Raw genomic sequence first — 15247 nt, forward strand, 5'->3', positions numbered from 1 at the left:
TGTTCTGTTGTCGAAGTGTCTGGTAATCGGCAAGGTTGTGCTTTTTTTTTCTTCTTCTTCTTCTTCAATGGACACCTGTCACGTTATGGGGACAGGCTTACATCACGGCACCCTGCTGAGTGTCAACTTCTACAGGACCAAGCAATTGACTTACTGGTCACATACTGGACGGAGTCATCAAGGCTTGGCTTTTCCTCCGCAGCAACTCGGCCTATTGATGACGTAGATATTTGTGAAAATGCGCATGTCTGACCTCTTTGAATGACAATCCACTCACCTCGCCCAATGTCTTGTGCACATTGTTCTTCTTGGGCACACGCACAGCACTCCCAACCATTCAAATGTAAACATTAGTAATCCTTTCGATTCACGTTATGGACTTGAGCTCACCTCGAATCGCATCGTAGCCGACGAAGGAAAAAAATCTCTTATTGCGCAACGGTGGTCAGATGAAGCGACGCTTAGTGACATAACACAACAAAGGCGGGTGTGTACGAATACACGCACAATCTCTGTTTGGAGACCTCAAAGGTCCGCCTTGACCCAGCACTGTGTTACTTCTTCCATGACTGCTGACCATCTCTCAGTGCCTGGCTTGAATGACAGCAACGACGGTTGCAGAGGAGGCAAAATGCGGGCCAGATGAAACGGATCCCCGAACCCGAGCCGGGCGCCGCTCGGGTCGTCGTCACACGTCCTCGAAAATGAGATGTCACAAAGCGGCGTGTCTTCACCGGTCACATTTATTGCCGTGGAAGCACATGCCTGACATTGCTATGTACAAGATGGTACAAACACAGTAGGCGTCCTTTGAGGGACCTGAGAGGGATGACCTGCAACGCCTCTTTTTCATTGCTCACTTTCACACCAGAGAAGCACCACAGTTCCACGTTTTTCCCCTACACGCAGTGGCAATGCAATCGCCAAAAGCGCAATGAGTACGAAACAAGCGTGTTATTAACAATGGAAAAGAGGTCAAATGTTATGATGTACATTCCGCTCATAGAAGTTGAAACTAGAAGCTGTATTTTGTACAGTTTCATGCGTAGTCGTGAAGTTCAGTAAGTAGCCACAGGAAGGCCTCCGCCCGTCCGCCCGCCCGTCCGCCCGCCCGTCCGCCCGCCCGCCCGCCTATGAGCCGCAGGTGCTACAACACTGTCTCTGCACCGACCTGAGAGCGCATCGGCCCAACAGCTTCAGTTTGTCGCAGAAGCGAGACGACATTGTGTTCTTCCTGCACACTGGGCCTGACAAAAGAGGAAGGCAACTTACTCGCAGTCCAAAACGCAAGAACGGTGTAACCAACCTGCGCTGGGCCGACATTGCTGCGTGTTGCACTTCCCGAGCGCTTCCGGTTTGGACATCATCTGGCACAGGCCGTCCGGCACGATAGCAGAGTCCCGGGCATTCACGCAGTTGACGTCACGCCGCTGCTGACCTCCTCCGCAGCTCACGGAGCACTGCAAAGTCAGAAGATACCATCGCAAAGTCCTCATCGCCGTTCGCCGGCACCCTAACAGCCTTCCGGCGGCGGCTAGCGGACGAGCGGCGTATGTTGGCGGTTACTCTGACAGACCTGCTCCCACTCTTCCGCCCTCCACTCGGCGCAAGGTTTCAAGCCGCACGACTCGGTGCTGTTTGGCCTGGGTGTCGGGCCGCAGCCTTGAGGAACCGGACAGTACACCAAGCGCTCTCGCATTCCCTGGCCGCAGCTCCCGGAGCACTGACGTGGACAGAAAAATCACATTTTGCGGGGAAAATCAACAAGCCGGATCAAGCAGCGGACACAGAAGACACATACGGGTCCCCACGGTGACACCTTCCAGTCCACGCAGGTCTTGAGGGAGCAAGTCAAAGTAGTGACGGGTTTGCCGGACAGCGCCTGACAGTGGAACGGCCTGAGAGGACGGTGATTGTGGGAATCCACACACTGAACATCCCGGTAGCGCTTTCCTAGCACCCCGCATTTCTCCGGACACTGCGGACAAGAGCAAATACGGCGATACGGCGAAAGAGCCCAATTGCGTGAAAGATCTTACCTTGCTCCAGCTACCGCTTTCCCAGATGGCACACGGCTGAAGACGGCAAGCGCGAGCGGGCTGGGGTTTCTCGGTGCCGGCGCAGTCCTCGTCCTTCTGGGAACTGCACCTCACCTTTCGCCATATCGCGCCGATTCCACATGTGGTTGAGCACTGGGGTGGGAAAACAAGGAAGCACACAGCTCATGAAAACAGATCAATGAGTTCCACTGATCGTTCTTTTCGGGACAAACGACGACCGTCTTTGTAAATCAAGCCAATCCAAGCCAAGCCGAATGCAAAAAACAAAACAAAAACATGGAAAGCAGTTTGATCTATAAAAAGACGACCAAAGACTATAAAAATGGGACCCATTGGCTCCCTGCTTGGCACTCAGCATGAAGGCTTGGAATTGGGGGGGGTCAGATCAGCAAATGATTCTCACTGGCTGCTGCTCATGGGTTCAATGCAGAGGACAAATTTCACCACACCAGATGGATGCGTGACGATCATCATTGGGACGTAACTTTTAAAAGCCGCGAAAGAACGTTTATGGCTTAACACATGGAACACTGTGACATTTTCGAAAATGTCGGCTGCCACAGCATTTGAATGGGATGATATACGACGATCCTGCATTTTACACCCACCTCGCTCCAGTTTCCTGCCAGCCAAAAGACATCCAGCTCTCTTGGACCCTGAGTGCGCTGGGGAGGTGGCTGATTCTGGTTCCTGGAGCGGTTACCTCTGGACCGGGTCGAGTTTGTTTTGGCAGTGGCGTTCTTCTCGGGGCTCGCAGCAGGCTTCTTTGTTTTAACCACCTTTTTTGTGGTGCTGAAGCCGCTTTTGGGCGGAACCCAACCTGACGTGACTGTAGTTGGACCAAGGGCGAACGGGGTGCCGTGGCGACTGCTCTCGGCAGTAGCGTGTTGGCTGAAGGAGGAGGATGTGGCGGCTTCTGTGGTTGCCAGCGGGCCAGGACTGCTTGTTTGGAAAGCGGCTGCAGTAACCACATGCGCCACCGCCGTGGTTGATTGAAGAAGATTTGGGAAACGAGTGGTACCGACGTCCAGGTCAATGATCCCTTCCTCCTCCTCCCCCACCACCGATGTCCTCTCTTGTACGATGTAGTCATAACCCGGATCGCTCATCTCCACATCGGGTGTGCTTCCGCCCTCGCTGTCCAAGCGCTCCTCTGGTTCTATCTTTGCTACTCTTGGACTTTCCCCTCTTTTGTTAGTCTTCTCTACGACGTAATGATCAAGGAAGGGGATTTTAGAGGTGAGTGATGCAGTCGTAGTGGTAGGTGTGGCAGAGGTGCTCGTGGGAGCGCCGGTGGTGCTGGAGGAAGTTCTCTTTGGTGGGTAAATGCGGCGGTATCCTGGAGGAGATCCGGGATGTCGCCGAAGACTCGAACTGGGGCAGCTCTGGAGAGCGCACAGCGATCTGGTGCGAGGCTTGCTCGCGAGGTCGCAGGTGTTTCGGGGCGCTAACGCACACGTGACATTGCGGGATCGGACGCCTCCTCCGCACGTCACCGGACACTGGAGAGACGACGGCGGGCGGAGCCATTACCATATGGTCCAACGACACGGGAAGGGGAGAGAAGTCCGACTTACTTCTTCCCAGAGTCCAACGAACCAGTCCTGTCCGCAGGGTAGGTCTCGATTGCACGGCACCACGGGTGTGGGTTTAAGCAGCTGCTTGCACTCCACGGGATGGAGCACCCTCTCCTCACCGGAAACGGTGCGGACGCAGAGCACGGTACGCTTCCGCAAACCTTCCGATCCGCAGGCGTCCGAGCACTGCTGCCAGCCCCCCACCCACCACCTGAGGACACCGGGCAAAAACTCAGCGGTGACCGCACGGCGCCAATCGGGAGGATTCGTGGCTACCGACCTGGCGGGGCAGTCCATATTCTTACACTTGCGGTGTCTGTCTTGCGGACGGACCTCTGGGTCGCACAGAGACTCGTCTACGACGCCGACGTCCGTCTCGAAGCAGCGCGCGGGCTGCTGCTGTTCACCTGAGACAGACAGGAGGATGTCAAACTCGAGGCGCTGGAGGGCCAGATACGGCCCGCCGCCGCCGCGAGAACAAATCCGATTCATGTCAGGACTAAAATTGCAAATTCTCTTCAAACTATTGCTAGCATTCATTTTTTCAGAATATTTGAAATGATGATGTTGTCTTTGATACGAAAAGACAGGCCTGACCTTGTCCACAAGTGGTGCTGCAGTCTGTCCACGCACCATGTCTCCACCTGTAAATGGGTTCATTTCCTGTCTCTTTGCTCTTCCTAATAGTGTACTCGTATTGGAGGCCAGGATTCTTCTCCTGAAACAACAACTGGACAACAGCGCGTCAGTTCTTCTAGCCATCCATCCAGACGTTGATGCATTTCAAGTCGGGACGGGGGGCCTACCTGCAGTAGAACTGGCTCTTTGGTGGGTCCAGGCGCGGTGAGGTTCTCCATGTTGCCCCTACGTTGGTAGTAGAAGGTGGTCCCACCGGCCTGGTACTCCCCGTTCCACTGGATGATGTAGTTGCCGTTGAGAAAGTAGTCCTCCGAGCCTTGTCTCCTCAGCGCCAGGAAATTACCTGCCTCCTCAGTTTCCTTCACCAGGATGTCCCGGGCCCCCCCTGGTATCACCCCCACGTCCACGTACCCTGCCATAGACGGGGGGTGGGGAGTCGGAGTCACGGCGAGGTAATGGACGGGCCACCGTGGCTGCTTCTCTCTGATCTTAAATAGAGGGTGGGCCAGCCGCTTGTGTGTGTTCGGCGTGGGGGGCACTGCCGCCCTGTCTCTGCTTTTTATTGTCTGTGAATGGCGGAGGAGCAAGTAACTGCGAGTGGCTCTGTGGAGTTTAATGATGTTTATGGGAAAGTGTGTGTGAGTGTGTGTGTGTGTGTGTGTGTGTGTGTGTGTGTGTGTGTGTGTCTTTCTTGCGCTAATGCCTTTTGAAGTGTTACACATCTGGCTGGTTATCTGGAAAGATGCTGTGCCCAACAGCAGAGGAAGAGAACATTGGCACGAGATACATTCTTTAACCTTTTTTTTTTTTAACCTTTAAAGCCACCTTTGCTCAGTCGGGACGACGAGTTACACTTGAGAGTTTGACCCTTGACCTACACAGGTGAATAAATGGAGTGTGAAAATCTCACCGAAGCCCTCTCCCTCCTCAAAGGACTTGTAGACCGTCTCGCAGCTTGTGCCGTCACCCAAACACACTCCGCAACGATCCTCGACCGCGTTAGAGTCGATGCCGTAGTCGCAGCCCACCTCCTTTGGATAAAAGGCGTGGATCGGCGTCAGCCGAGGTTGATAACATCAGAGAAACTTGAATCTGTAGCAGAATCTGTGGAAGCTTTTGGTAACTTGCTATCTAGCCTCCCCAGCCTCTCTTACCCAGCCACACTACCTTGCACACTCCGTTGACGCAGATGTTTCTGGAGTTGTTGTTCACGAAGCACGGCGTTCCGTCCGTCACCGTGTCGAGCATCTTCTCCGAAAAATGCTCGCTGTCGGGCCGGCAGTGGAGCTCGCAAGGGTTTACTGTAAAAGCCAAACATTTGATGAAAACGAGCAAAAGTGGGCAGCGCGGTGAAGTCTCAAACTGTTCTTTTCACCGTGTCAGGTCAATGTAAAATGCTGTGGCGATGACATTGAGAATGCTGCCCCCTGCTGGAGGACACACCACACGTGGCCACAACTTGCTTACTCACAGGGGTTGGCCACAGGAATCCATTTGTAGAGCTCGTTGTGGTAGGGCACGGTGTCAAACTCGCTGCACAGCATCTCTCGAAAGGTGGGCTTATCCTTCTGGCAGGCTCTGGTGTTACACGTCCGATAGCGCTTCCTCTCACCCGTGCAGTACTTGCCGCCAAACACGGGCCTGAGGGGACGGACGGACGGACGGACGGATCCGTCACGTGATCCCGCCGCTAGAAACATGTAAGAGATGTAAAACAGGCTCTTACTTTGGGTTGTTACATTCTCGTTCGGCCGACTGAACTCCGGTGCCGCAAGTCCTGGAGCAGTGAGACCACGTCGTCCATTGGCCCCAGCCTCCGTTCACCGTCTCGGGCAGCTTGCCCACAATCACGCACTCTCCAGAGATACACCACTGAGGCCAAAGCATTTGATGATGAGGGGGGGGACAAGCACAAGCCGGCGACATCCCCAAGCGGTCGGACCTTCTCCGATACCTTCTCCGGCCCGCATCGAGTCCCGTCAATGGGCGAGTCCAGTTTGGAGCGACAGGAGCCGTTGACGGAGCACCAAAGAATCTGGCAAACGTTCTGAGGAATGACAGAAATCAGACCGTTTCACGTGCCGACGCGGCTCCGGTTTAAATCGGGAGCTGTGCTCGGCGCAGGTTTTCGATCTCATATTCACGAGTGCGCTTACATCCACCTCCTGGCAGTAGGTAGCGTTGGGCCCGTACTGGAGCTGACATTGGTGGTGCGTTGTGTAGCGAACGCCAAGGCGTGCCAGAGGGGTGGTGAGGTCTCTTTTGGAGGGACGGTCATCCAGGCAGAAACCCCACCCGCGACTGAAAGATAACGGAGGGTTTGTTTTTTGGGTTATTTTTTGTTGTTGCACCAATCGTCGCCAAAGTGAGCTCACTCGAGGAAGCGTGTGATGTAGTCCTTGGAGCAGGACGACCAAGTGAGAGGCGAGCTGTCGTACATCAGCTGTCTGGACATGATGAAGGGGTGCCTCCCTCCCACCTCGCAGTCGTTCCCTTGGCCGTCGTGATGGATTCCAAAGCTGTGCTCGAGCGTAGCCCGCAAGAAGAACAGTCGCAATTTGCTGGTGCTGAAGGCAGGCAGGCAGCCACGCAGCCACGCAGCCACGCAGGCAGCCACGCAGGCAGCCACGCAGGCAGCCACGCAGGCAGCCACGCAGGCAGCCACGCAGGCAGGCAGGCAGGCAGGCAAGCATGCGGAGGATGCTCTTTCATTGTTTCAGACGCACCTATGACCCATTTCGTGGGCAATGGTGAAGGCCACGGGTAGGCCGGAATCCTCGTTAATGTTGCAGCTGCGGTGCGGCTGGCACATCCCAGAGAGATGAGACAAGCCCAAGGTCTCGCAGGGTCGGTTCATTCCAGCGCAGATGTCCTTCCTGGGATGTCCAAACACAGGCCAGGCCAGGCCAGGCCGAGGAACATTTGGAACACTGGCTTTCCTTTTCAAACCCTGTCTTGTGTTTGGCTTGCCTGGTGACCAACACGGCCACGTCGTGATGGGCCGGATGCGTGTCGCTCTGTGGATTTAAGTTCTTCTGCCATGCGCAGAAGCTGGACAGAGTGGTGTCTGCGTGGTGGGTGATCTTGAGACCTTTCTGTGTGGACAAACATGACATCAAAACAAGAAATGAGCAGATTAGCGGGAATTTATTCTCAACAAATATATATCTATATCTATATCTCCAGTAAATATACACTCCGAGATAACAAGAGCCCGTCGGTGTTGCTACCTCTTCTCCTCGTAGCAGAATCAGACGAACCAAGAGGACATGGATGGCGTTGCCGATGCTGGCGTCGTGGAAGATTCCCGCCACCTTGCCAACAAATTCAAAGGGAAGTATTGGTGACAACCTTTTGGATACAAACATTTGAGTTGCCATCAAGTGAGAGATGAAATATGGTCTTTGCTCATTTGTGCCGTTTGGCGACTACGGCCGTTCGAGCTGCCCACTTGGCATTTAAGCAAAGTGTCATTTCTTCCCTTTTAAAATGATGTGGCAAAATACTCGTAGCGTAGCTCTCACCATGTTCATGATGGTGAAGATGTAGGACTCCACATTGTCGCTGCCGTGATAATCGATGAGCTTGGAATCGGCCACCACCATGGTCTCCACCCAGCGCTCCCTGCTGACCGAGCGCCGGGAGCGGGACTGCGTGGGGCCGTGCTCCCTCTGCCACTGCTCTCTCTCCCTCTCCACACGCACAGAGTCACCATCTGAGGCGGAAAGGGCAAAAGCGTACAAAATCCAGATCTCGCCCTTGTGCGTCTGCGTCAACACATACATACCCGCTACTCCACACGGGTTGGGTGTCTGGCTGCCCTCGGCGCTGCGTTTTGCCCTGTGCGTTGCCGTGGCAGGCCTGGGGAAGATGATGTGCGGCTCCGGGGAACCCGCGGGATCCCGCGGAGATTTAGGGAGCGGCTCGATGAAAAAGCGGCCCTCGGGTAGGGAGAAGAAACCTCTCTGTTGGTTGGGGGGGGAGAGAGAGAGAGCCCAAGTGATTACGAGCTTGTCACATAGCTTGGTTGTTTTACAACAAGAAGTTTGAAATGGTCATTTCTCATGCAGTCAGGTTGATCATTATTCATCAGGTGAGCTATGAGTCCGTTTCTTGTTTCTTTCCCCGCAGGCACATTCTGTCTGTCTGCAAAAAAGGAAACCTCTTGCCAAGTATGCCATGCAAGTTCTTACTGGTGCGCGAGTGCTTTTTTTTTTTTTTTTTTAGAACGCGCGCACACAAAAAGTTCACTTCAGCACCAACAAAATATTTCAGAAGGTTTGGGATTGTTTTTTCTTTTCTTTAAGAGGGGGACTTCACACCTTGTCTTTTTCACATCTGGCATAGGTTACAGGCGCTCCTCATAAACTTGCTGACGTTGCGTTTAGGTGTGGGCTCCAAACAAGCCCGGACTGCTTTAAAGCCACTTGCATGGAAGACAGCCAAATTCTGCTGACTGAGAGAATATAACAGGAGGAAATAGCAAGAGTTGTAGCAACAAGATATTTTGGGATGTGTCGTTTGCTTGAATGATTGCATGATTGAGAGTATTTACTTTGATACAATGGAGAGTTGATTTGTACACTTTTACAGTACTGTAGTTCCTCCAGCATGCCAAAAGCAGCTGTGAAAAAGTCAGGCCAAGTGCCGCGTACTGCTGCGCTGCGCTGCGCTTTTTAGGTCACTCTGGACAATTTTGTGTGAGGAGAGGAGGGGAGGAAAAATAATCCCCAAACATGTTCATGTGCACTGGATAACATTTTTCCTTGAGTTCAAGGAGTTTGTTTGGGGAGGCGCAGTCCCGTTGGACTTTGTTAATTGACCGGTTGATCTGAATTTTGTCAAATTGGACACAAATAAAAAATGCACAAGTCAGCTTTTTTTTCTTTTTTCTTTTTCTCAAGTGGGTGGGAGACACTTTCCGAATATTCTCAACTCCTAAATCATTGCAATTGTCATGCAGAGCAGAGCAGAGCAGAGCAGAGCAGAGCAGAGCAATGCTGCTAAGTTGGACGTTTGTGTAAGTGTACTTCTTCAGACAGCAAACAAAAAGTAGACTCCAAATTTATCTCGGCTGCTTCAAGACACGATTCATCAACAATTTTACGCAATCGAGAGAATGGTTGACAATCAATTATTATCCCTACCCACAGATAAGCTATTTCGCCAACTGCGGTGCTAGTGATGAGTAGGTTTGCAAAAGAATTACTGAATTAAATGTAATCACGTCACAACAATTATTACATTAAAACATCATGAAATGGAATAGTAAAGATTAGAACAAAGTGAAGCATTTTTTAAATTCAGTATATTACTTCCCCCCCCAAGTGTCTCTGCTGTACAGGGTTGGTTGCCTTTTAAATGGCATCCCCACCCAAAGTGAGAAGAAATGAAATAGGGAGGAGAGGAGAATGGCCTTTGGCTATCAGTGTTGATGGACTCATCCACAAAGCATGTAAGATGATCCATCCATCCATCCATCCCCAGTGAAGTGACGGCTATTTCCCAGAGGCACAACTTGCAGCTGATTTCACTGCTCTCTTACAGTCTCCTTTACTGTCGCTAGCAGATAAAGTTCGCAAGACAAAACACATACATACAAACAATCAATACGCTGGGAGAAACGTAGTTGCCCTGCAATCATACCTCCGTGTCGCCTCCTATATATGTGCAGTGTTTGACTTGCAGTTGGCGGAGTGCAGATGGGCCGGGCCGGGCCGGGAAGGGCCGGGCCGGGAAGGAATGCCACAGGGAGGCCCATCCAAACACGTGTTGCGCTACGTGATTCAGAAGATTGTGTGCAAAGCAAACCAACGTACTACGTCTGGGCTTGCGTGCTCTTTTGTTGACACTACCTGAGCTCCGCAAATGACCATGTGCAACGACATAGTCCAAATATTTTTGCTCCTGTACTTAGAGAGCCGGTGAAGTGAATTCAGAGATTTGTTTCTAAATCGATTGTACGTGTTTGAAGGTAATTGCTGAAAACGACATTTGGCTTTTGTACTTGTCAGTTCAGTCGTTGAATCGGTACGAGTACTTCTACTTCTACTAGCGCGGCAGTGCGCGAGTACGTTTACACACGCCAGTGAGTACGCTAACGCAAACGGGCTATTTGCGTGAATATTTGGTCAGTTTTCTGCTCTCGGGTCTAGAAAAGTCTGAGGTCGGGCCGTTAATCCCTGGAGGATGTGTGTTTTGTGTATGAGGTAGCGGTACCCCAGGAGGTTACCCTAACACGGGTGTGTGTGTGTGTGTGTGTGTTGTAAATACAAGGATCATGTGGAATCACTTGATGGCGCTTTCCTACTTGTGTGAGTTTCAAGTCTTGGCTGTCGGTGACCTTCGAGAACTTATTGGTGTCGTGGGGAAACAGGTAGAGGGGAAGGGCTTGCTCGTTCTACAACTTGATAGCACCTTTCAACTTTCTCCCAAGAGGATGGCTATTGCTAATAGGAAGGGCTTGCTCGTTCTACAACTTGATAGCACCTTTCAACTTTCTCCCAAGAGGATGGCTATTGCTAATAGGAAGGGCTTGCTCGTTCTACAACTTGATAGCACCTTTCAACTTTCTCCCAAGAGGATGGCTATTGCTAATAGGAAGGGCTTTCTCGTTCTACAACTTGATAGCACCTTTCAACTTTCTCCCAAGAGGATGGCTATCGCTAATAAGGTGGACGGACGGGATCATTACAGCAGAATACCTTTCTGTCGGCTCAAAACCTATTTTCATTTATCTACGCGTCAGAAGAGAGTGGAAAAATTGCTGTCATAGGTCAAAACTTGTTTGTACTCGTTTAGCGGTGGGTGTGCCTCAGGGAATGGCTAAGCTTCGATGGAAAAAAAACCCCACCAAACAAAAAAAACATGAAAGGCGAATCTCGGCAACTTTCACCCAGCCCTCGGAGAGGGGCACGGTTTGTTCAAACAGAGAGTATCTGTGTTTACGAGACTGCTACGCATCATTTTATCTGTCGAGCATGGCTGATTTATTGCCTTTGTGCTTGTAGGTTTTGTGTCGAAGGAAAACGACACACATTCTGTCAGTCAGGCTGAATTGGAGCATTGAAGTCATTTCAAGTTGAAACACGGAGCTTCACATTGTTGTACTCAGGTCAAAGATAAAAAAAAAAAAAAAAAAGAAGAAACATTTCTTGTCCAAAACGATGAAAATGAAACTGGAATATTGCAGGAGATCGAGTTCTTTTTATTTTCCGCCAGTCTGGATCAGTTCAGTCTTGCTACTACGACGGACATCCAGATTGGAGAACGACGACGATTCTCCGTGGACGCAAGATTATGTGCGTGTGTGTGTGTGTGTGGTACGCTTTGTATGAGGCACCTGACATTTTGAAAATCAGTTAAGATGTTAAATACCGAGACACGTGAAAGCCTTGCAAGTTTTTGAGGCCGCAGCTGGAAAGGTTTCCAGGCCACATCTGCCCGTAAAGTGGACTCTGGGGGTTTTAACAATTGGAAACCTTCGACCATTCTGGATATTCCATCAGAACGGATTCCCCGGAGTTATAACTTCATCAGATGTGAAATTTGAGGCACTCCTATCTATGCGTTGGGCTTGGTCGGACTACATCAGAGGAAGGTCCAAAGTGGGCCGCTTGTCAACGATGCCGCGGCGGGACAGGCCGTCATCGACTCGGCTCGGTAGTCACGTGTAACAAATGAGGATCGCTCGTCCGTTGGCTAAGGCACCAAAAACAGGATCAAAGTCTGGTGTATTATTTGGAAATGTTTGGGGTTCTCAGACGCTCGCGACACTGCAGTATTTGATCGATTGAACCTATTGATACCAGTGTGGGCTTTGGCCAATTATCACCCACCGTTAGTAGTAAATGAGGTGATATGTATATCGAGCGTATTGTCGATCCAGCCCTTGTTGTGCCCGTTATCCACCCTAGTTTTGCTCTCTTTCGTCCCGCTGTTCCTTGACTCTTTCGCTCCATCTCAAATCAACTGGTCGAGCCAGACGCTCACCCTGCGGTGGTTGTTGTTGTTGTTGGTTTTTTTTCTGGCCACAGACTAACGCCATACTCTACATCTCCTCGTGCCGACCTGAGCTCTTCAAACTGCTGAAAATATGAAAGCCATCCCTCAAAGGGACAAGGAAGCATAGCGTTTTGGCTTTCAGTGACATAGAGAGAGCGAAAGCGAGACCAAGAGGACAGGAAAGGGTCTCGCGGTGAGCCGATGAGGATGGACAACAGACGTCAGAGTGTCTGCTGAGGGAGGGGCCGCTCTGCAAACAGTGTCGGGAAGTGGCTCTTTGAAGGGGAAAACTAACACACACCATACTGTTTGCGGACGAAGGAACTAAGGACTAATGCAAAACATCATGCAATTCACTCTCAACTAACCGGTAGCCAGCTGATCAATCACACAGTAGTTGCACGGAGGTTCCTTACCAGTCCATGACACGTGCTGACGGCCGCCGTCCCCTTCACACCCGAGACCTCGACCGTGCCGAGAAGGTGGCAGGACGACCCGGCCAGAGTCCCCCGACTTTCCGTCCTGTCGGCGCTGCCGTTACGCGTCTCCAGGACGTAGTCCCTCGAAAGGAGCTGATGGTTTTGCGTCAAATTGAGCATCATAGCTCGTCCGGTGTAGTTGAGCTTGTAGTAAACGGGCGCGGGCGCCGCCGCCGCCGCCGCCGCGCTGAGGTCTCGCCTGACTCGCCCATCCTTGAAGTGGTAGGACAGAGAGTGGGAGAGGAACTCTCCGGCAGCGTTGGTTCTCACAGGATGGATGACGGACCCTGCCTGAGGCGCAGCACCTGCACAATTGAAAATAACAACACTATTTGAATGACATGTAGAATAAACTCAGCAGAAAGGTTTAAAATCATTGCTCTGTGCTACGGCTGTTATAAAAAGTAGCTTAAAGAGGAAACATCTGGATTTGCCCTGCCTGCCCCTCAGGCAGTCAGTCGGTGCTCACCGAGCGCAAGCTTACTTTGAAGCAAATTGAGAAAGCTGAGGTGTCTATGAGAAGCACACTGACCTTGTCCTGGAAGGAGAGAGAAGTTCAAGTCTCGGTGGCCGCCTGCCAGGAAGAAAACAAAGTGTTGCAGCAGAAGCAGAAGCAAAAGCGTCCACTCCTGCAACCATGGCATTATTTCATGGAAACAAACTCCAAGCGGTGGTAAAAGCAGCCCACGACTGCTGACTATCTCATGACATGGAGGAGAGCGTCCTGCCTCGAGCGAGGCTGCCTGCGCGGAGAAGGTGAAAGCTGAGGCGCTCGAAAGGGAGGGAGGGAGGGGGGGGGAGGAGTGTTCTTCTGTCTGCTTTCCTTCTCGGAGGAGCACCGGGCTCCATTGGTTCATGGGCTCCTTCCTACCTTGCCTCAACTTGACGATGGACGCTCCTCAGCCTCGCAGCTAGCTACGTGTCATGTCGGCAATTTTTTATGAAGTGTAGCCTGTACCCATAAACGGGCTACTACTGAAAGCATAAAGTGCATTTTTTTCCTCCTCTGGGAAACGTCAAACAAAAGATCCATTTAGCGCAAATACATTGAAGTTGATATGCGGGTTGCTCGTTCCACTAATATCAATTTGCTTTGATCAGACACTTTCTAGATACAATTTGATATTAGAACGGAATAGCTGCAATGTTTTATTTCTTGTATCTGAGTGAAAGTCATTCAACGGGATTGTTGGGTACTTTTGTAACAAAGCGGCTTAGGGTGCAAGTAAAGTGTTGGGACGGCATCGCCGATCGTAAATTACAAATATGCTCACAAGCTTTTAGTGTGTGTGTGTGTGTGTGTGTGTGTGTGTGTGTGTCGCTTGACCTCTTCCTTCCTGCCTATCAACAATGACAAAAAGAACATTTGACAGAAGCAGTGACAGCCAATCAAATCTGAAGATGTTTATCTTAGGTCAGTTGAGTTTGTGACGTAACATTGTCTGTCGGCAGTACGCCTCGGACGTGTAGAAGCGCAATGTTGGTTCAATCAACAAATCTTAAACCGCTCGGTATCTTCGTATAGTCGCCCCGCTTCAAACCGACAATACTGAATGCAATCCTTCCCAGACAGTGCTTTGAAATGTTCTGTCTTCTGTCACTCCAGACATGATCCAAATGGACCCCGACAAGCCCATTACAGTAATGTGCAGCAGACTATGAAATGTCTGAACCTGGAAAATAATCGGGAGCTTTTGTTCGTCTTAGGTGGGACAGAGAGATTTTCCTCCCTCTTCTGGCCACATTCCTCCACGTGTTGTGGTGCCGTTTCATAATTGAGGTCAGAGGTTCTCGAGTCGAGGCATTGGAATGATGAGGCAAGTGACATCGGGTCATTTCCTTGACTTGAAATGAATTCATTGAATGAATGAAAGTCAATCAATGAATGTTGCCAGTGCACGGATTGAGCAGACAAACAACAAAGCGCTCAGCGTTGTAGCGCTAACCGCTACGTCCGTCCGTCCGTCCGTCCGTCCGTCCCGCAAACTCAGCGGCGGGTTTCCCACCAAGAACGTTGTGCCCTGCCTGCGCAGACAAATTCAATGTTGTTTGTCTACATTTGACAAAATCTCGCGGCAGAAAAGAAGAAGAAAGGCAAAAGCGGTTCCGCTTCAAATGACAAATGTTTCAAGTGGAAGGAAGGAAGGATTAGATTCATTTGGTTTTGGGGGTGATTTTTAAGTGCACTTAGTACTCATAACCTTATTTACCTTTTAGAAGTCCATCTTGTTCCAAAAACTACACCAATGTCATGATACTCCTGTGTTGTCTTCTGATAGGGGAGCTGCAGGCCATCATGTGCAGGAGCTGTCTTCAGTTGATGCGTGTTTGTGGATTTGTGAATTTGTTTCGTCATTGTATTTCTTGTCATTTCATTGACATTTCTTTCGTTTCAATAAAGTTGTTCATGTTGATTGCGTTTTCTTCACTTTGTTCAACACCAAGCATGCTTCGATGATGATTGTGAACGCAACTCGTTGAACTTTGG

The 15247-nt window shown here is 50.9% G+C and overlaps 1 protein-coding gene and 1 long non-coding RNA gene across 4 annotated transcripts in view; both read right to left on the bottom strand.

The window, feature by feature from the left end:
* LOC147058695 (uncharacterized) overlaps positions 1-576 on the bottom strand; it is a 690-nt gene extending 114 nt beyond the window's left edge. The window contains exons 1-3 of the long non-coding RNA XR_015065799.1: positions 278-576; positions 155-211; positions 1-75 (exon numbers count right to left, since the gene is read on the bottom strand). The exon at positions 1-75 is cut by the window's left edge and continues 114 nt beyond it. This is a non-coding gene — a long non-coding RNA (uncharacterized LOC147058695). The remainder of the gene's footprint in view (positions 76-154; positions 212-277) is intronic.
* A 158-nt stretch (positions 577-734) lies between these two features.
* LOC147058696 (A disintegrin and metalloproteinase with thrombospondin motifs 12-like) lies at positions 735-15192 on the bottom strand. 3 transcript variants are annotated; one of them, XM_085908867.1, is made up of 25 exons: positions 14970-15192; positions 13292-13333; positions 12697-13064; positions 8064-8241; positions 7801-7991; positions 7507-7590; positions 7247-7371; positions 7003-7152; positions 6652-6795; positions 6433-6577; positions 6219-6323; positions 6003-6148; positions 5748-5917; positions 5444-5577; positions 5187-5307; positions 4444-4688; positions 4235-4367; positions 3918-4044; positions 3638-3848; positions 2669-3562; positions 2040-2192; positions 1802-1978; positions 1577-1723; positions 1307-1460; positions 735-1247 (listed from the first exon to the last, which is right to left on the bottom strand). In XM_085908867.1, exons 3-25 carry the CDS (start codon positions 12880-12882, stop codon positions 1132-1134), a joined length of 4236 nt encoding a protein of 1411 aa, XP_085764993.1. In that variant the 5' UTR covers positions 12883-13064; positions 13292-13333; positions 14970-15192; the 3' UTR covers positions 735-1131. The 3 variants fall into 3 exon arrangements, with proteins under 3 accessions (XP_085764993.1, XP_085764992.1, XP_085764991.1); XM_085908866.1 differs by lacking the exon at positions 14970-15192 and having other exon boundaries at positions 6231-6323; positions 13292-13484; XM_085908865.1 differs by lacking the exon at positions 14970-15192 and having other exon boundaries at positions 13292-13484.
* Between the last annotated feature and the right edge of the window lie 55 nt (positions 15193-15247).

This window comes from Syngnathus leptorhynchus, chromosome 4 (genome assembly GCF_054491065.1).
Source record: "Syngnathus leptorhynchus isolate UIUO chromosome 4, UIUO_Slep, whole genome shotgun sequence".
NCBI classification, from domain to species: Eukaryota; Metazoa; Chordata; class Actinopteri; order Syngnathiformes; family Syngnathidae; genus Syngnathus; species Syngnathus leptorhynchus.

Coding starts and splice junctions, on each gene's coding strand:
- LOC147058696 (XM_085908865.1), bottom strand. CDS start 13,403: ATGCCATGGTTGCAGGAGTGGACGCTTTTGCTTCTGCTTCTGCTGCAA. Junction 4,689..5,186: donor TGAGGAGGGAGAGGGCTTCG/GTGAGATTTTCA, acceptor CGTCTATGGCAG/GGTACGTGGACGTGGGGGTG. Junction 1,461..1,576: donor GGGCGGAAGAGTGGGAGCAG/GTCTGTCAGAGT, acceptor CTGACTTTGCAG/TGCTCCGTGAGCTGCGGAGG.